The sequence below is a fragment of the Muscardinus avellanarius genome (genome assembly GCF_963383645.1).
Source record: "Muscardinus avellanarius genome assembly, chromosome: 2".
Lineage (NCBI taxonomy): Eukaryota > Metazoa > Chordata > Mammalia > Rodentia > Gliridae > Muscardinus > Muscardinus avellanarius.
The window spans coordinates 20,257,986-20,275,763 of record NC_137787.1 but is presented as its reverse complement, the minus strand read 5'-3'; the positions used below and the strand labels follow the sequence as shown (position 1 = coordinate 20,275,763).

The following is a 17,778-nucleotide window of genomic DNA, read 5'->3' as shown; positions in this document are numbered from 1 at the left end:
CTCATAAGGGCCTGAGTACCAAGGGGCCTCCTGAGCAGTGAGTCCTGTGCCCTTGCACCTGCTCCCGCCCTCACCAAAGGCTGTGTCTGGGCAGCCCCTGCCCTGGAGCTGGAGAGGGGACTGAGAACAGAGGAAGGAGACCCTGCCTCCCCAAGAGTTCACCGGAGCAAGAAGTGGTAAGGAAACTCGGAGAAGAAGTTGTCCAGGAAGTAGTCGGTGGCATGGGCTCGGGCAGTGAGGCCCAGGCACAGCATGCCTGTGTCGGGAGGCTGGGGGCGTCGCCATGACGGCTCCTCCTTGGTGATCTGCAGGTTCCAGCTGGCAGGCCGGTGGGGAGGTTGCTTATTTGTGATGGGGGGCAGCGTCTTTGGGGAGGAGGAGGCAGGATTACAGGGGCTTGGGGACCACACTCCCATCACCCTTGGCAATTTCACCTTTCTTTTCTAGGCGGCTGGACTAGGAGTATGAAGGATCTCTGGGAACAAGCAAGAACTCTCCCATCTACCCCAAGAAGATAGGTCTGGGGTTCACAGCCTCACCTTGTACCTCCTCACTGATTCACAGGCTGTACAATATCCTCTCCGCTTCTGTGGAAGTATAGAGACCCTTGCTTAAGGTGCCAGGGGCTTAGCCCATAGTCTCCCTTCCAGCCCCTCTTCCTGGCCCGCAGAAGTCCTGAAATAGTTCCAGGCCCTGCTGCCTTCTCGGTCCTGCCCACCTCCTAGTTACACTGTCTTCCAGAGCCTTCCCTAGACCCCCTTCCTGTAGACATGGAAGATTTGATTATCTGAGTACAGGAAAGAGAAGGAAATGCTACCATACATGGGCAAGCTGCCCCAAAGGTGCCTGTCCTTGTGCCCTGGAGCTCTGGGGTTCCCAGAGACAAGGAGACGGGCTCTCTTATGAAGACTTGGTTTGGAAATCCCTTTCCAGGTGCCCCCAGGAAGATATTTGTAGTTATTTATTTATTTATTTATTTATTTATTTATTTATTTATTTTTACACTATGGGGGTTGAGCCCAGGGCCATTCGACCTCTGAGCTACACTCCCAGCCACATTTTTTTATTCTTTATTTTGAAACAGAATCTCACTAAGTTGTGGAGGGCCTCACTAAGTAGCTGAGGCTGGCCATGAATCTGCGATCCTCCTGTCTCAGCCTCTCAAGTACTGGGATTATGTCCAGCTGGGATTTGTATCTGGGGGAGGCACAGCTTCCGAGGGAGCAGGGCCTTTCTGGAAGCTCAGTGTGATGGACACAGAGGTGACCGAGGGGCAAGAGCGCCAGGGCAGCTTTGACACTCAGGAGGCACTGACACAGAGCTTCGTCTGTGTTGGCGTCGGTTCCCCCTGGAACTGCTGGGAGCCGTGTCTAGGGAATGCTCAGTGGGTGCTGGGTTCTACTGTATGCATGTTACACAAACTAACTCATTTATTTTTTTATTTTTATCTTTTGGTATTGGGGATGGAACCAAGGGGCATTCTACCTACGAACTATATCCCCAGCCCCATTTTTATTCTTTATTTTGAAACAGGGTCTCATTGAGTTGCAAAGGGCCTCACTATGTAGCTGAGGCTGGCTTAGAACCTGCGCAATCCTCCTGTCTTAGCCTCCCAAATATTAGGATTACAAAGTGTGTGCCACCAAGCCCGGCTATACTAACTCATTTAATCCTCACAACAATGCTACAAAGCAGATATTTTTCTTTTTTTTTTTCCCCCTCTGTCTCTTTCTTCTGGTGCTGGGGATGGAACCCAGAGGCATTCTACTTCCAAGCTACACCCCTAGCCCCTCCCTTTCTTTCTTTCTTTCCTTCTTTCTTTCTTTCTTTCTTTCTTTCTTTCTTTCTTTCTTTCTTTTTTTTTTTTTTTGGTGGTACTGGGGTTCCTGGAAGCCCTTCTACCTCCGGGCTACACTCCCAGACCTATTTTATATTTTTGAAATGGTCTCTTACGCCAGCGCGGCTGGCTTCGAACCTGCGCGATCCTCCTGTCTCCGCCTCCCAAGCGCGGGGATGACAAGCGTGCGCCACCACGCCCGGCTCAGCCCTTTTCGTTTTGAAACAGGGTCTCCCTGGGTCGCTGAGGGTCTCACTAAGTTTCTGAGGCTGTCCCTGAATCTGTGATCCTCCTCTCTCAGCCTCCCAAGTACTGGGGTTACAGATGTACACCACCAGGCCTGGCCCAATGTGGGTGTTTCCTTTGCATTTAAAATGTTTTGTGGAGCCGGGCGTGGTGGCGCTCGCTTGTAATCCCTGCGCTTGGGAGGCTGAGACAGGAGGATCGCACGGGTTCGAAGCCAGCCTCAGCTACTTAGTGAGGCTCTCAGCAACTTAGTGAGACCCTGTTACCAAACAAACAAACAAACAAACAAACAAAGGTCTGGGAGTATAGCCCGGAGGTAGAAAGCCTCTGGGTTCCACCCCCAGTACCACCAAAAATAAATGAATAAATAAATAAAATGTTTAGTGTTTTTTTGTTTGTTTGTTTGTTTTGCAAGTTTGGGGATGGAACCCAGAAGCAGTTGACCTCCGAGCTACTCCCCCTGCCCTATTTTTTATTCTTTATTTTGAAACAGGGTCTCACTGAGTTGCAGAAGGCCTCACTAAGTAGCTGAGGCTGTCCATGAACTGTGATCCTCCGGTCTCAGCCTCCCAAATGCTGGGATTACAAGCGTGCGCTACCACGCCCGGCTTAAAGTATTTCTTTTTTAAATAAAAAGGGGGTCAAATGCTGCAAAGAACCCACCACCACAGCCCATCACTCAGCTTTAACAAATAGCAACCTAAGGCCAGGCTTGTCTCGTCTGTCCCGACCTCTGGCTTATCTTGAAGCGAATCCTGGGCTCATATTACCCTCATTTTACCCAGTCAAGGTAAGTGAGTCATGGGAACTGAGAAGGTAAGCACCCAGTCAAGGGAACTGGGAAGTTAGGTAACTTGTCCAAGGTCACAGAGCTAGGAATGATCACAGCCAAGATCCAACCCGTCTCCCATCAGAAGGTGAGCTCTGTGTCCAGCATAGAGCAGGCGCTCAGGAAACCCCAGCTATACGAATCGAGAAGTGGCCACCCGGCCTTCTCTCGCCTGGGTGCCTGGGTTGACTGTGGAGATTCTGTGCTGAGCCCAGAGGGAGGACTCCAATCTCTTAGGGCAGGCGCACGGAGGGCCACCTCAGCCCATCGCCTCTGTGCCCTCTGGTAAGGCCGGCCAGGCAGCTGTGGGTGTGTAGGGCCCGCTGGACCGCTCACCTTCACTTTCCTGTCTGTGATGGTGAACTCCGCCTCCTGCCGCAGCTTCTCGTCCTTCCACTCCTGCAGCTCCTTGTGGTACTGCTTCATGAGATCCTGCTGGTACACCTGGGCCCAGTGCAAGGCGAGGGAAAACTCACCTGGGCGGCCCCTTCCCTGTGGGCCCTCCCCACTCCTGAGGGTTGGCCCCTGCCTCTCTGCTCTGGGGGTCTCAGAGCCTCCCCGCCCCAGGACTAGGGGTTGTGTCTCCCCTCTACCCCCTCCTCTCTGGGGCTGGCTCCTACCTTGCACACCAGGTCCACACTGTAGAAGCTGGCATGCACGGAGGCCTTCAGGGTCACCACAAATGGGACTGTCTCTTCCGGAGCCACCTCCCCTACCACGGGACTCACAGATATCTGTTGATTTGGGGAAGGAGCCTCTGGAGTCTCATGGTGATGGGATTGGGTGGGATGACATGGGATAGGAAGGGGCAATATGGGAAAAGATGGGTTGAGATGAGATAGGGACAAACTGGGACAGGATGAGACAAGTTGGGATGCTGGGTTGGATGGACGGCAGAGAATGGAGTGAGGTGGGGTGGGTGGGAGAAGTCTGGAGCCCGGCTGGACGCTGTGAGCCTGTGAGCAGAGGGGACTCTCACCTCCCCAAAGTCTAGAGGCCTTGGCTGCCAGGCAAAGACAATGGTCTCATTCTTGGAGATGTTGTTGAGGAAGAGCAGGCGGCTGCACTTGCTCTGCACTGGGATGTTTCCCAGGGAGATATGAGACTGAGACAGGAAGACATTCTGTGAGTAGAGACAGCAGAGAAGCGACAATGGGAGAGGAAGCAATGGTACCACACGGCCACTCCAGTGACTGCGCTTTCAGCAGCCCAGCTACCGCGTGAGATGCCTCCGTGCGTCCAGCCCTCGCAGTGGCCCCGGGATGTGGGTACTAGTATTGCCCCCGTTTGTCAGCTGTGCTTCTAAGGTTCAGAGAGTGTAAGTAACTTCTCCAACTGCCTCTAATGGCCAGTATAAACCCAGACAGCCTCATTCCTTTTTTTAGGGTAGGATATGGGGATGGAACCCCGGGGGCATTCTACCTCCGAGCTACACCCTCAGCCCTATTTTTTGATTCTTTATTTTGAAACAGGGTCTCACTGAGTTGCAGAGGGTCTCACTAAGTAGCTGAGGCCAGACAGCCTCATTCTAAAGCTTATGAATTCAAGTGTTAAAGGCAGGGCTGAATCAGAACTAGCTTAGAGGAGACAGAACTAAAGCCAACAAAATCTGAGACTCTGATGGGCAGTTGTAAATGAACCCTCACCAGATGTTAGCATTTTCGCTGGGTATGCAGTAGAAGCTGTGTTGTAGGGATGTCTGGAAAGACTGAGACCACACAGAAGGGGCACTTATCTCTATCCACACCCTGAGTGCTTCTACGGCAGAGACTTTGGCTCATCTCAGAGTAGGGTATGAATGAAAAGGTGGAAAAGTGGATAGCGACTGGATGGATGGGTCCATGGATGAATGGGAGGATGGACAGATGGATACATAGACCGGTAAATAGTATGCAGGTCAATGGGTAGGTGGCTAAATGCATAGATGGGTAGGTAGATGGACAGACACTGAGAAGCATGTAAACTAAATAAAGGCAGTATTATTGACCCTTGATATCTTTCAGCAAAATCCACCTAGGACCAGGGGAGAGATCTTCTGTATAAAGATGATAACTAGAATGGGAGGGCTTCTGTCTAAACTTTCCAACACCTCATTCCTATGCCCAGAGAAAAGGCTGGACTGAGGGGGCCCTGTAGGGATGTCTTGAGTAGGAACAACTCTGGGCACTAGGTGGCAGAGTAAGCCTCTCATGGAGCTGGTGCTACCTCTAAATCAGGAGGAAGGCTGGCTCCAAGGCTTCCCCTCTCCTACCTGTCCAGGAACCAACAGCCTAGAGCGTGTGCCGCTGCTGTCCCCCGCAGAGGTGTTGTAAAACGGAGCTGTGTCACCCATGGTGTGGGGGTCGTAGCCCACTCCCTGGAAGCGGATGAGGGCAGAGTTCCATCCATGGATGTGTATGGGTACTTCCACCTGAGAGGTCAGGAGGGAGGAGAGGGACTGGTCAGAGCAAGGTCTGGCGAGGAAGCCATAGCGCCAGCCCTTGCCCTGTTATCCAGGACGTTGCTCACCGTGTAGGTCTTGGCTTCGATGGGTGAGAAGATCCACAAGACCCGGGCAGTGGTGCCGGGCTGGATCTCCCCTTTGGGGTTGAGGCAGCAGAAGATGGGGTGATCAAAATTTTTTTCCTGTACTTGAGACAGGATGCTGGTCTGGACCTCATATGTCACAGGCACCGAGCCACCGTTGTACATCTCATAAATCTGCAGGGGGAAGGAATAAGTAGATCTCTATGCCAGCTCAGGACGGCAGGCCAGGCCTGCGGATGACTCTGTGTCCACTGCACGAGGACAGGTTGGTCACCACAATGTCACCCGAGAGTCCCCAGCATCCCCTAAGGACCTCCTTATGGCTTGATCACCTAAGAAATATATAACTGTATATTTAGCGGTGACATTGTAGGATAATCTGTATTCTTATTTGTAAAGGTGCCGTTTATTTTATGTGCCTTCAATTTACTTGGGAAGTGTCTGTGGACACACCGTCCAGACCCTTCATCATTTTATGGGCTCTCACTCTAGCCCCCCCAAGGCTGTCACTTTTACATCTGCCATTAGAGGAAGTCCTGCTTCAAGCAGGAAGGGAGTAGGAGGAAGGTCGGAAGTACTCAAGACTGACCCCAGGGAATGTTATGGAGAAACCAGAGATCTCCCAGCCTAATTCTTTTTAAAGAAGAGAAAGCTGAAGCCAGGGAGAATAAGTCCTCCTGGGCTTGGTCCTGGACCTTCCTCATCTTTACAGCACCCACTCCTGTGTGCTATGACTTTCTTTCTTCAGTCTGGGTCACCTCATTGGTATCCAGACCTGGCACTATGGACTGAATTTGAGTCCCCCAAGTTCATGCATTGAAACCTAATCCCCGATGCAGCAGTCTTAAGTAGTGGAGCCCTCATGAAAGGGATCAGTCCCCTGGCAAAAGAGGCTATGGGAGCGTTTTTTGCTTCTTCCACTATTGAGTGCACAGTGAGAAGGTGCTATTTTTGGACTAGGAGAACAAGTTTTCCCTAGACACTAAATCTAGTGTCTAGTTCCCAGGCCTTCATCTTGGACTTCCCGGCCTTTAGAACTGTAAGAAATATATTTCCATCATTTTTTTTTTTTGGTGGTACTGGGGTTCCTGGAAGCCCTTCTACCTCCAGGCTACACTCCCAGACCTATTTTATATTTTTTATTTGGAAACAGGGTCTCTTAAACCAGCACGGCTGGCTTTGAACCTGCGCGATCCTCCTGTCTCCGCCTCCCAAGCACAGGGATTACAAGCGTGCACCACCACGCCCGGCACTTCAAATTTCCATTATTTATAAGCTACTCAATTGCAGCAGCCAGAGAGGACAACAGCCGGCATCCATCTTCTACTGACGAGCCTTCTTGGTTGTCTCTGAGGCATCTCAAAACTTGGTCCAAGCCAAACTCTTTACTCTAAAACCTATTCCCTCTCCCAGTTTGTCTCCTTTCCACAAGCTGCACTAATGCAGCCCCTTTAGCTCAAAGCAGCTTCTCTGTCACAGCCCGGAGTGGGGCTGCTGGGAAGCCAGAGGGGCAGAGGGTGGGTGTAGGAAAGTGAGCAGAGTTTGGAACTGGGAGACCCTCTCTCTGCCCCAGAGAGCTCATCCCTTGGCCTCTAGGCTGAATGGCTGAAGACCTTGACCCAGAAACAGGCTTCTAAATAGTCAGGTTTGACAGATGTGAAGTGTTTCAGAAACTATTATATCCCCCTCTTGGAGATTGACAATATACATTTTCAGAGCAAAGGCACCAGATTCCTTTCAATCAATAAAGAAAGAAGAGTCAGCTAGGCATGGTGGCACATGCCTGTAATCCCCGTACTTGGGAAGCTGAGACAGGAGGATCAAAGGTTCAAGGCCAGCCTCAGGAACTTGGTGAGACCATGTTTCAAAATAAAAATTAAAACTGGGCATGCCAGGCTGGGCGTGGTGGCGCATGCTTGTAATCCCTGTGCTTGGGAGGTGGAGACAGGAGGATCGTGCAGGTTCGAAGCCAGCCGCGCTGGTGTAAGAGACTCTGTTTCAAAAAAAAAAAAAAAAAAAATAGGTCTGGGAGTGAAGCCCGGAGGTAGAAGGGCTTCCAGGAACCCCAGTACCACCAAAAAAAAAAAAAAAAAAAAAAAAAACAAAACAAACAAACAAAAAAAAACAAAACAAAAAAACAAAAAAACAAAACAAAACAAAAAAACACTGAGGATGCCTATAATCTCAGTCCTTGAGAGGTTGAGATAGGAGGAGTGCAGGTTTGAGGGCACCTCAACAAGTAGTGAGACTTTCATCAAACTAGCGAGACTTGGTTTCAAAATAAAAATAAAATAGGGTTGGGGGGGTAAAGCTTGGAGGTTGAATGCCCCTGAGTTCGATCCCCAGGATAAGAAGAAGGAAGGAAGGAAGGAAAGAGAGAGAGAGAGAAAGGGAGGGAGGGAGGGAGGGAGGATGGACTACAGTTTTCTAGGGATGGACATTCCCATTCTTCACGCTTCCTAGGAGCAGGGATTTCCACACTGGGGCTGATACCCATTAGTGAACAGTTCTATGCCAATTTAGTAGATCATGTCCAACGTTTAAAAAATTGAACAGGCTAAGTGTGGTAGTGCAGGCTTGTAATCTCAGTACTCGGCAACGTAGTGAGGCTCTCAGAAACCTAGTGAGACCCTGTCTCCAAATAAATAAAATAGGGCTGGGGATGTAGCTTAGAGGTAGAATGCCTCTAGGTTCAATCCCCAGTACCAAAAAAGAATGAATGAATGAATGAATGAATGAATGATAGAACCGGTGTGTGTGTTCCCATGCCTGGATCATCAGTGTTCTTTGCATGTGGTAGCCTAAGTATATATTTGTGATGCTTCTGTTTTGGTTCCATGTATATGTAAAGATGGTATAAACATATATGACATAAAATATATTAGTAGAGTTCATGATCAAAGAAATTTGAAGGACTTCATCATAGAAGGAAAAAACAAACACACACCTACTTTTGTATGGAAATAGTCTGGCAAAAGGCTTGGTAGCAGATGTTGAAAGACAAGACTCTCACTTTGGGTCTCCCCAGTGGCTCCATCTGGGGGGCTCAACCTGCCCCCCACCTTGGAGGTGCTCCCAGAGGGCAACACCTTTGTCATCCTGTCGATCGGCCACAGATACGCAGTGAGCAATGCCTAGGCCTCCTGGTGATCGAGAGGGCACGGGCCACTGACCTGCCGTGGGGGCAGCGTGTCACCGATGGGGACAGGGATGAACTGGTGGCTGGTGGAAGTGAAGTGCACGTACTTCTGCTCCGGCTTCACTGTCACGCCTATGAAATTTAGCTGGAAATAATTTAAATAAAATAAATAAATTTAGCTGGGTAGCATCTTGGCCTGGGAGGAGCTCGCATACCCAGCAGAGCGATCTGGACCCCGCTCCCAGGGAGCACTGTTGCCTCCTCCTCTCTTGGTTGCCCAGTGGTTGTCTAGGTCTCCAGCCTGAGACCCAGGACAGGACCAGGGTGCTGGGGCCTCACCAGGATCTCCCGGCCATGAGACACCTTGAAGAGCACGGGGAGACGATCAGTGCCAACGAACAGGTGGCTGGAAGGGAGGAGACAAGTCTGGGAGAGAGTTCTTGAGCCCCAGGGCAAGTGGGAGAACAGACAGACACGGCACACTTGGGCTCTGAGCCAGCTAGCTGGGAGCACTCACCCCTGAGTTGGGATGGGGCAAGAACATTAGATCTCCCCTGCAGGTGGGAAGGTGGTTAGTGAGAGCCCAGGGAAAGGGGTCTCCGGGACCGGAAGTGCAGAGGGTGGAGCAGCACCTGTATTTGAACTCCACCATCTGCTCCTGCTCAGGACTCAGGCTCCCGGCCTTGGGGCTGATGGAGAAGATGTGGTTGTCCTCTGCACGCATTTGGTGGAGCTCAGTGCAGTCAAACTCTGCTTGCTCTGCCCACAGCTCCAAGTCAATCTGCTGGTCACTTGGGAAGAGGAAGGCCCTGGGCGAGGGGTGCGGAGCAAGAGGAGAGAAGCCATGCCAGGGATGCATCAGCCAGAAGAGAGAAGGGGGAGCTCTGGGCTCTGGCAAGATGGACCCAGCCTCCACCCTGTGTCCTGCACCCCACCCCACCCCCAATTTAGCAGGCTGTCCCATGCATGGCTGAGCATATGGGGCTGCTGTGGATCCTCATTTCATAGTGGCCCCCAAACCTGGGAAGAAAGGCAGGCCCACATGAGTGAAGGAGTAGTGACAATTAGGGCTCCCAGGAGTCAGGTGGGCCACTGGGAGCAGACCACAAACCCTTCTTAGATAAAACTCTTAGGAAGAGGCCATTTGAGCCTCCTGGGAAAGCTGACAGCAGCACCCTGGGGTCCCCAAGAGGGAGAATGTTGAAGCCAACTTGGGCACCGGGTGGAGAACAAGGCCCAGCAGGGCCGGCACTCTTCCAACAAGGCCGACTGTGCCTGGAGCTAATGCCCCTGCCTTGTGCTGAGGGAGTTGATGACGCACTCCCGCTGACTAGGCTACGAACGCAGGGTCAGGAACTGAGGGAAGAAACTTCAGTCTCTGGAATGGCACAGAAATGGCCCCAGCAGCCAAATAGGCCAGTGATGCCAACAGGGAGCCTCCAGAAAAGGAAAAGAGATTCCCTAGTAGTAAAAGAAGACAAGAGATTCCCCAGTAGAAAAGAAATCAGCTAAGGCAGATCCGAAAAGCCTCAAGAGGAAATGCAGACCAAAGCTCTCACAAGAAATCAGCCTCAGATTTTGCCCCATTGGAAATGTGAACGATAGTTGCATCAATGCTGGTGCGTTTAGAAAGAGTGGACACCTTCGAACACGGGGAGGGAGAGGGAGCTGCCATAGCCTTTGGAAGGAATGTTGGCAGCATCTATCTGAAGAAAAAAACATGTATGCCTTTTGACCTAGAGATCCCATTTCCGGAATTAACCTGCAGGAATAAAAGCGTGTGTGTGTGCGTACACAGACACACACAGAGCTCTTCTTGTAACTTTCTTTGTAGTGGCAAGCAAAATGCTACTACGGGAAGAAGTGAGTAGATCGTTTTCATCATTTTATTTGGGGAATATTGACCAATGGCAGCGTTGGTGATCTTGCTCATTTGGGATCCTCTAGAGTTTCAACATCTCTTTTGCACAGTCTGTCCTTAGTCTTCCTCCTAAATAATTTTTACCCGTTGCCCCTGTAATAGCTTTCTCTGACTTATGTCCTTGCTCCAAGCTGCTAACCCATCCTCCCCAAGAGGTCCAAATGACAGGTCCTGAGAGCTAGACTTTGCCTCCATCCACAGTTTACATCCCTTTGATCTCTCAGGTTAAGGTCCAAACTCTTCAAAGGAAAAGTCCATACCCCGCATGTGCTGGCCCCTGCCTACCTCTCCAGCCTCACACAAGGCCTTCCCTTCCTACCCCTGGCTGCCCCAGCGCCACCTGTACACACTAGGCCATCTGCCCAGAAGGTTCTTCCCACAGGGAACATGGGCCTCTCTGCCTCTTGCCCAAGACTGTAGATCTAGCTCAGTGGTAACTTTCTCTAGGAAGTCTTTCTGATTACCCACCACCACCACCACCACGCAAGGGCAATGACCCCCTGCTTGCTGCACAACCGTCCTTCACAGCACAAGCTGCCCTGCACCAGGCGGGCAGTGGCTGGGATGGGCCACATTTCTATACTGGGGACCAGCCTAAAGCCTACACCTAGGAAGTACCTAGTAGAGGTTTAGCCAGTGGAATGCAAGGTGCACGAGAGAGCAAATGACACTAACAGCACACTTGGCATCTCTAAGGAATCTGCCTTTAGAGGTAAGACCCCATGTATCCCTGGGCCATGAGTTCAACCAGGACGGAGGCATCCAGAAGAGAAGGCTTGGCAGGGGAAGCAGCTGTATGGCTGCCCACTGGGGTTTTCCCTCTGTCCTGCCCACTGCTGCCTCCGGGCCAAGTCCACATATCCCTGTCTGACTGGTTCTGGCAAGAATAAAACCCTCTGTCTGTTCTTTATGAGTTCAGCAGAAATGGGCTAGAATTAGCAAAAATAGCCTTCTAAGAAATTGCAAAGTAACACAACACAAAAAGCACAGGAGAGCCAGGCCCCTTGGAACGCTGGGCGAAGCACAGACTGCCTTCCTATACCTCAAATGATCTCCCGTTGGCAGGCCCAGCTCGGCGGGCACTCTGCCTGGGCTTCCTCCTGCCCCAGTTTCCAGCAGCCTGGACCCTCTCCACGGAGTGTGTGAGCCGGACTGATCCTACACAAACACACGGTGCCCGCGGCCCACTAAATACCCTGCTTCACTCCAGAAAGCAGGCCAGCGTCCTGAGCTCTGTAGGGCCTGGCTCCTGGCCCGCATAAGAGCCCAGTGAATGGACGATCTGGAGCTTGAGGCAGGCCCTGGGCCGCCTCCACCCCGCCAAGAGCCTGCCAAGCCTCCCCGGTTACTCAGAGCCAAGAGTCCCAGTTACTCAGGCCTGCCCTTCTCCAACAGAAGCCGCTTCATGAGCCAGCCTCCCCAGTCACTCCATCCTGGGGGCCAGGGGGCAATTAGAGCACAGGGGTGGCCATCACCCTCTGGCAAAGCAGCCCCACCTCACCTATGCCCCCAGACCCTGCTCAGGCCGAGGTTTCTGATCACAGACGCCCCATGTGTATGTTCCTCTCTCTCCCCTGCCACACCCAGGCTGGGCCCTGGCTCGCTCTTGCCCAAGGCTGGCCCAGATGGGCCCCTTTTTCACCTCTCAATAGCCAAGCCAAGTTGGAAGTCATCAAAAGGACATTTGCTAGGAAATCAAGGTGCACAGCAGAGAGGTGGGAAGGAAGGACTAGAATCTGCTCTTGTTGGCGTGGAAACAGGATGTTTACTGGGCATGAGTTCTGGGCCCCAGCAGGGGGCAAGTGGCCCACAGGAAAGGGCGCACTTGGCGGGCCCAAGTCTCCAGGCCTGGCCCCCCAGGCCTGCTCCACGGCCAGCCTCTCCCCTACCCGTGGTCCCTGTAGCCTGTTCAGCCACGCCCCTCTGCGACTATAGATACCTGTCCTCTCCCATGAGGCTCCTGATTTGCCCCCAGTCTGGGGCGCTACACTGGGATGTCAAGCAGGCCCTGGTACCTAGACACTTGGGTACGTAGAAGCCACTTGAAGCTTACTAACTGGTGTGGGCAGGGACTCTGGAGTTAGACACATTTGGGTTTGAACCTGGCTCTGCCCATGAAGAGCTGAGTGGTCCTGGCTGAATCCTGAACTTGCCAACTCTCATCCCCCGTCTATGAAAGAGGCATGAGAGAAGGGCTTTCTCACAGGGCTGCTGTGCACACTGGCAGGCTGGAGGCTGGTAGCTCAGTGGCTGGCATGCAGCAGGTGCTAATAAATGCTTCTCCTTCCTTCAGTTACTAAGACAGCCATGCCCAGTCTCTATTAGAGCAATTCTACCCTCCCCTGGACCTACTGACACATCTCAGCCAACAACAGATCCCAAAGTGCTACCAGGCGACCCCAGTCCCACCAGGACCTCTAAATTCCATCAGTGGGAAGGCCACTCCTCACAGACGCCAGGCAGCCAGATCTCCCATTGGCTAGAGAGGATGACCCTTCTATTATCTAGGGATCTGTTTCCAAAGGACCCCAGCAGCCCCAGTGGCCCCCTCTGGGCCATCCATACCAGTCCAAGGGCACCACTCCACTGTTCTTGAGGGCCAAGAGAACTACAGAGGGCTGGGATTTGAACGGTGCTGCTCCAAAGTTGAAGTCAAGTTTCAAAGGCGTGAAGACAGGAGGGATCTGGCTTGTGCTGTACAAAGCAGAGAAGCAGAATCAGAGCTGAGGATGGGCGCAGGGCAGGGCTCTCGCAGGGGTATCTGGCTTGGGCACCCCCATGCCCCACACAAGTGTGAATCAGAGAATCTGGTATTCAGGGGCGTGGTGGGCTAGTTCTTTGGACCTCAGCCAATCTTTGCAGCTCCAGGCCCCTCCAGGGAGAGGTAAGAATTTGCAGGTCCCTCCCCCAAGGAGATAGGAAGCTGCTTCTTTCTTGCACAGGGCCTGGTGATCAGGTGTGGGTAGACAGCGCCATGAATGGTCCCAGTACGCCCTGTCCCCCCCCCCGCACCAGCTCACCTGTGCCGGGTGGGAACCTTGTAGGTGAGCTCATAGGGGGTAGGGTCACGTGACAAGTAGCTGTTGAGCAAGTCCAGGGAGAAGAGGTGCCAGAGGTGCTTCCGGGTGATGCCCTCGGCACTGCCCATGGAACAGGCATCCAGGATGGAGAGTAAGGGGTACACGGCCGACAGGGAGACGTGGCACAGCTCTTGCTTCTCACCAACCTTGTTATCTGGGTGTGTGGGTGTAGGAGAGAGAAGATTCACGTCCCCGATGGGCAGGGTGAGGGTGCAGGACCCGGGTGAGGAACAGCAGCCCCGCCTCAGGCATGCCTCTGGGCCATTTCCTACAGCAGCCAAACCTGGCCTGAAACATCCTATGTGCCAGGAACGTCTTAAGTGATTTTATGCATCCCTGTATGCAATGTGCAATGTTATTTGTTTTCAAATCAATTTTCAGTAATCGCTTTATCGATACATTATTTATAAACTGTAACATCTACCCCTTAACACATAAAAACCAGTGGTTTTTGTATATTCACGGAGTTGTACAATTATCACCACTATCTAGTTTTAGAAATTTTCCATCACTCTCCAAAAGAAACCTAGTACTGGGCTGGGGGTGTAGCTCAGTGGCAGAGCACTTGCCAGCTTGCCTAGCATGTGTGAGCCCCTGGGTTCCATCCCCAGCACTGCAAAAAAAAAGCAACCCAGTACCCAATTAGGCATGGCTGCCCGTTTCCTACTCTCTGACCAGCAGCCACGAATCTGCTTTCTGTTTGTACATTTTTGTCTATTTTAAATTTTCATATGAAGGAAACCATTCACTATATGGCTTTTTGTGACTGGCTTCTTTCACTTAGCATCAAGCTCTCAAGTTCAACTCTGTGGGGACATGTACCGTGTCCCTGCTTCATCCCTTTTTGCAGCCTGTGTCCTCATCTATACATGAAGAAACTGAGGCACAAGGAAACAACGTGCTGAGATGCTAGCTGTTTGGAGCCAGGATGCAGTCTTGCTGAGTCCACGTCCGTCTGGGCCCTTCCAGCCAGCCACAGCGCAGGCGAGCAACAACTCCATTTCATGGAAGAGAAAGCTGAGGCCCAGGGAGGTTGACTGGGGCTTTGTTTAAAATCCCACAAGAAGTAAGTCATCACCTTTCCTAACCTTTGTGTTGAGTTTTCCATAGCGCAGGTGCCCACACGTACGGAGAGATGAAACACCCATACCAGACACCCAAAGGCGGGGGCTGGCTCTCCCCTGCTCACTCTGCTAGCGGGCCTGACCCTCACCGTGCCCCCAGTCCTGCCACACACAGCTCTCCCCCTTCCCTTCTGTCCTCCCTAGCCCTCCCTGACTCTGTGCCAGGGGCCCAGGTACCTCTGTGGGACAGGAGGGAGTAGCTGATGGTCCAGGAGTACTGCAACCGGCGCTTGGGACAAGCGGTCAGGCAGATGGTGTCCTGGGAGCCGGGTGGCATGCTCCCTTCTGAACGGTCCAGCTGCAGCACTGTCCCGGGAGGATGCAGGTGGAGTCAGTGGGCAGAGGCAGCCTGGTCTCTCCTACTCCCTCTCAGGTACCCTCCCCTGGGCCAGCAGAGCCAAGGCTGAGAAGGGGCCTGAGTCAGGAAATAGGGAGCAGAGCCCCTCGTCCCAGGCCAGGTCAGAGGGCACCGTACTTCTGTCACTGGCACCTGACAGGCACTTTACCAACTAGCAGCGCTGTGAGGTGGGTGCTGCCAGCAGCTCCACTGTACAGATGAGGAAGCGGAGGCTCAGACAGGACATTTATCCACCAAAGCCACACGGCTATGGAGCGGACGCACCCGATTTGAAGCTCTGCTCTGCCTAACCTAGGCCTTGGTGTGGTTAATTTATCTTAAACAGGACCCCTACACACACACACACACACACACACACACACACACACACACACACACACCAGCCCAGGGCCAAATACCAGGAGGGTCTTGGCCGGGGTCTTGGTCGTCGTCCTTGGGGCTCTGCTGCTCCAGGTACAGGCGGTAGTAGAGCGTGCAGTTGCTGTCATTCAGGAGCACCAAACACTTGGACTGCCTGCTGTCCACCAGCACGTTCCCGAAGTCCAGCTCCTTTACCTTTGCCTGAGGCCACAGCCAGCCAGTCGCCTGAGGATGGCCAGCCCCCAGCCCCACGCTCCCACCCGAGCAGCCCCCAGGGAAGGGCAGGCGCAGGATGCGGGTGGGGGAACCAGAGCTCCTGTCCCCTGCCCTCTTGGGATTAGGCACCCAGGGCCTTCTCTCCCACCTGTACTCTGTACCCCCCACCCTGCCGCCAGAGCCCCCCACTCACAGAGAGGCTGCCGGTGATGCCCACGCCCACCAGTCGGATCATGTAGTGTGTGGTGGCCGGGGGCTTGGTGTTTGGGTGCAGGCCAGCTTCCCAGACCCACATCCCCACTCGGAACAGGTACTTGGTCTCCTCCAAAGGGCTGAAGATCCATGTCAGTGTCTGGGGTGATGGAGAGGAACCCTGCATGGGGGCCTCCAGATTCCCCTCCCTGGGGTCTTAGCCAGTGGAGGGCCCCCCACAGGGTGTCAAGCTTTGGCAATGCTTTCTGAGTATATACTCTCGAAGCCCCTCAATCCTCCACCTCCAGGACAGGTCAGTAAGGGCAGGCGCTGGGTGGGAACACTCCTGCCCGGCCCACTCCTAAGTCCGTGTGATTCCCCCTCTACCTCTTACTGTCCCGGGCTTTCACAGACACCATGTGCCGGGGGTTCTTAACCCAACTCTGGCCTCCCCAACTAGCTTGTAAGGCCCTAGACCAGGCACAAGATCTGCCATTTTTGGGTCCAGACTGTGGCCCACTTTGTACTGCAGCCAAGACCTCTGGGAGACCCCTTCCTCACTCCCACTGAGAGCTACCCATGTGGACCCAAATCCAGCTGCTTCAAGCCACCCTACCAGCAGTCTCACAGCTATGGGGACCATGGATGATGCCCTGGGTTCTGGCCTCAGAAACCCTGGTTCCAGTCCCAGCTCTGCACTTCCTAACCTCTGTCTCAGTAAACGGCTCTTTCCACAGAGCTCTCAGTTCTCTTTGAAATAGGGTGATGAAGATGGTAACAATACTTAGTCATGGGTTGGGGGAGGAGACTGTGGATTGAATGGGTGGGCATCATAGCCCATGAGAGCCACGGGTGAAGGTGACGGGCACCTCTCCTCCACCCTCGGCAGTGGGTGGGACACTCACCAGGCTCTCATTGGGCTGGATGAGGCCCCTGGAGGGCTGGACGGCCAGCATCTTCTGGTGCTGCTGGGAGACCCTCCACTCGAACTCCAGGGGCAGACGCGAGGGATTGCGGAAGGTGAAGGGGCTGGTGGAGGAGCAGCCCACCCAGGTGGGCTTGAAGAAGATGGTTTTGTAGGTGTCTAGCTTCAGGTGCAGCGGCTCTTGCCGACTCTGAATGCTCACCTCCTGGGCCAGAGCAAGGAGGGCACTGTCTGGCCTGACCTTATGGTCCTGGAACCACATTTCTATGGGTGGGCAGCTTTCCCCCTTAGAGGGGAAAAGCAAAGGCCCTCTACCAGCCTGGGCATGGCAGCTTCTGTGGAAGGCAAACTGAGGAAAAACCCAGGGACTGACGGAGGATATACAGGCCACTTCATGGGGATGGACATGGGTCCACCAGTCAGACCCTTTCCCCGGGCTGGCTCCAACACCCTTAAGCATCTTCAGGTGCCAGTGTGGGATCTCTGCACCCTCCATCTTGGTGAGTAAGCCGGGCCCTGAGGGACAGCATAGTTCACAGATGGAGCCAAGGACTCTGTCCTTGAGATGCTATTTCCTGGAGGAGCAGCAGCTCTTGGCCACGTTAGGGAATCCTTGTAGGCCAACCTCAGAATGTGCTTTGGAAGAAAGGAGTCCCAGATTATGGCCCACTCCCAAGAACTCCCTGGCCCCTGCCTCCTACCTTGAGATACTGCGGAGAAGAATTGAACTGCAGGTAGAAACTGTGCTGTTTCCAGGAAGTGCCTTTGGGGTAGGTGCTGGTAAGGAAGATCTGGTGGGCCCCAGGGGCTACAAGGCCCGAGGTGGGCCGCAGGAGGATGTCCAAGCTGTTTCTGGAGGTCAGGTTGAAGGTGAGCAGCATGGAGCCTTTGTTGACCAGAAGCAGGCTGCGGTAGGCAGGCTCCCCGGAGGGCACCGCGGGGAAGTGCTGGGAGTGGAGAGGAGAGGAGGAGAGCAGGAGCCCTGCTTGGATGGCCACCCCAGATACACTCTCAGGAGCCTATAG

At 53.3% G+C, this 17,778-nt stretch overlaps 1 protein-coding gene across 1 annotated transcript in view; it reads right to left on the bottom strand.

The window, feature by feature from the left end:
- Positions 1-17,778, bottom strand: part of CFAP65 (cilia and flagella associated protein 65) — a gene marked incomplete at both ends in the record, with an annotated part of 48,406 nt that overhangs the window by 13,425 nt on the left and 17,203 nt on the right. Inside the window, 17 exons of the mRNA XM_080689315.1 lie at positions 163-365; positions 540-584; positions 3,249-3,356; positions 3,533-3,646; positions 3,892-4,035; positions 5,164-5,322; positions 5,421-5,612; positions 8,612-8,722; positions 8,917-8,983; positions 9,210-9,386; positions 13,064-13,192; positions 13,519-13,732; positions 14,880-15,008; positions 15,459-15,621; positions 15,830-15,988; positions 16,734-16,958; positions 17,455-17,700. Of these exons, the coding sequence (XP_080545441.1) occupies positions 163-365; positions 540-584; positions 3,249-3,356; positions 3,533-3,646; positions 3,892-4,035; positions 5,164-5,322; positions 5,421-5,612; positions 8,612-8,722; positions 8,917-8,983; positions 9,210-9,386; positions 13,064-13,192; positions 13,519-13,732; positions 14,880-15,008; positions 15,459-15,621; positions 15,830-15,988; positions 16,734-16,958; positions 17,455-17,700 (2,585 nt within the window). The remainder of the gene's footprint in view (positions 1-162; positions 366-539; positions 585-3,248; positions 3,357-3,532; positions 3,647-3,891; positions 4,036-5,163; positions 5,323-5,420; positions 5,613-8,611; positions 8,723-8,916; positions 8,984-9,209; positions 9,387-13,063; positions 13,193-13,518; positions 13,733-14,879; positions 15,009-15,458; positions 15,622-15,829; positions 15,989-16,733; positions 16,959-17,454; positions 17,701-17,778) is intronic.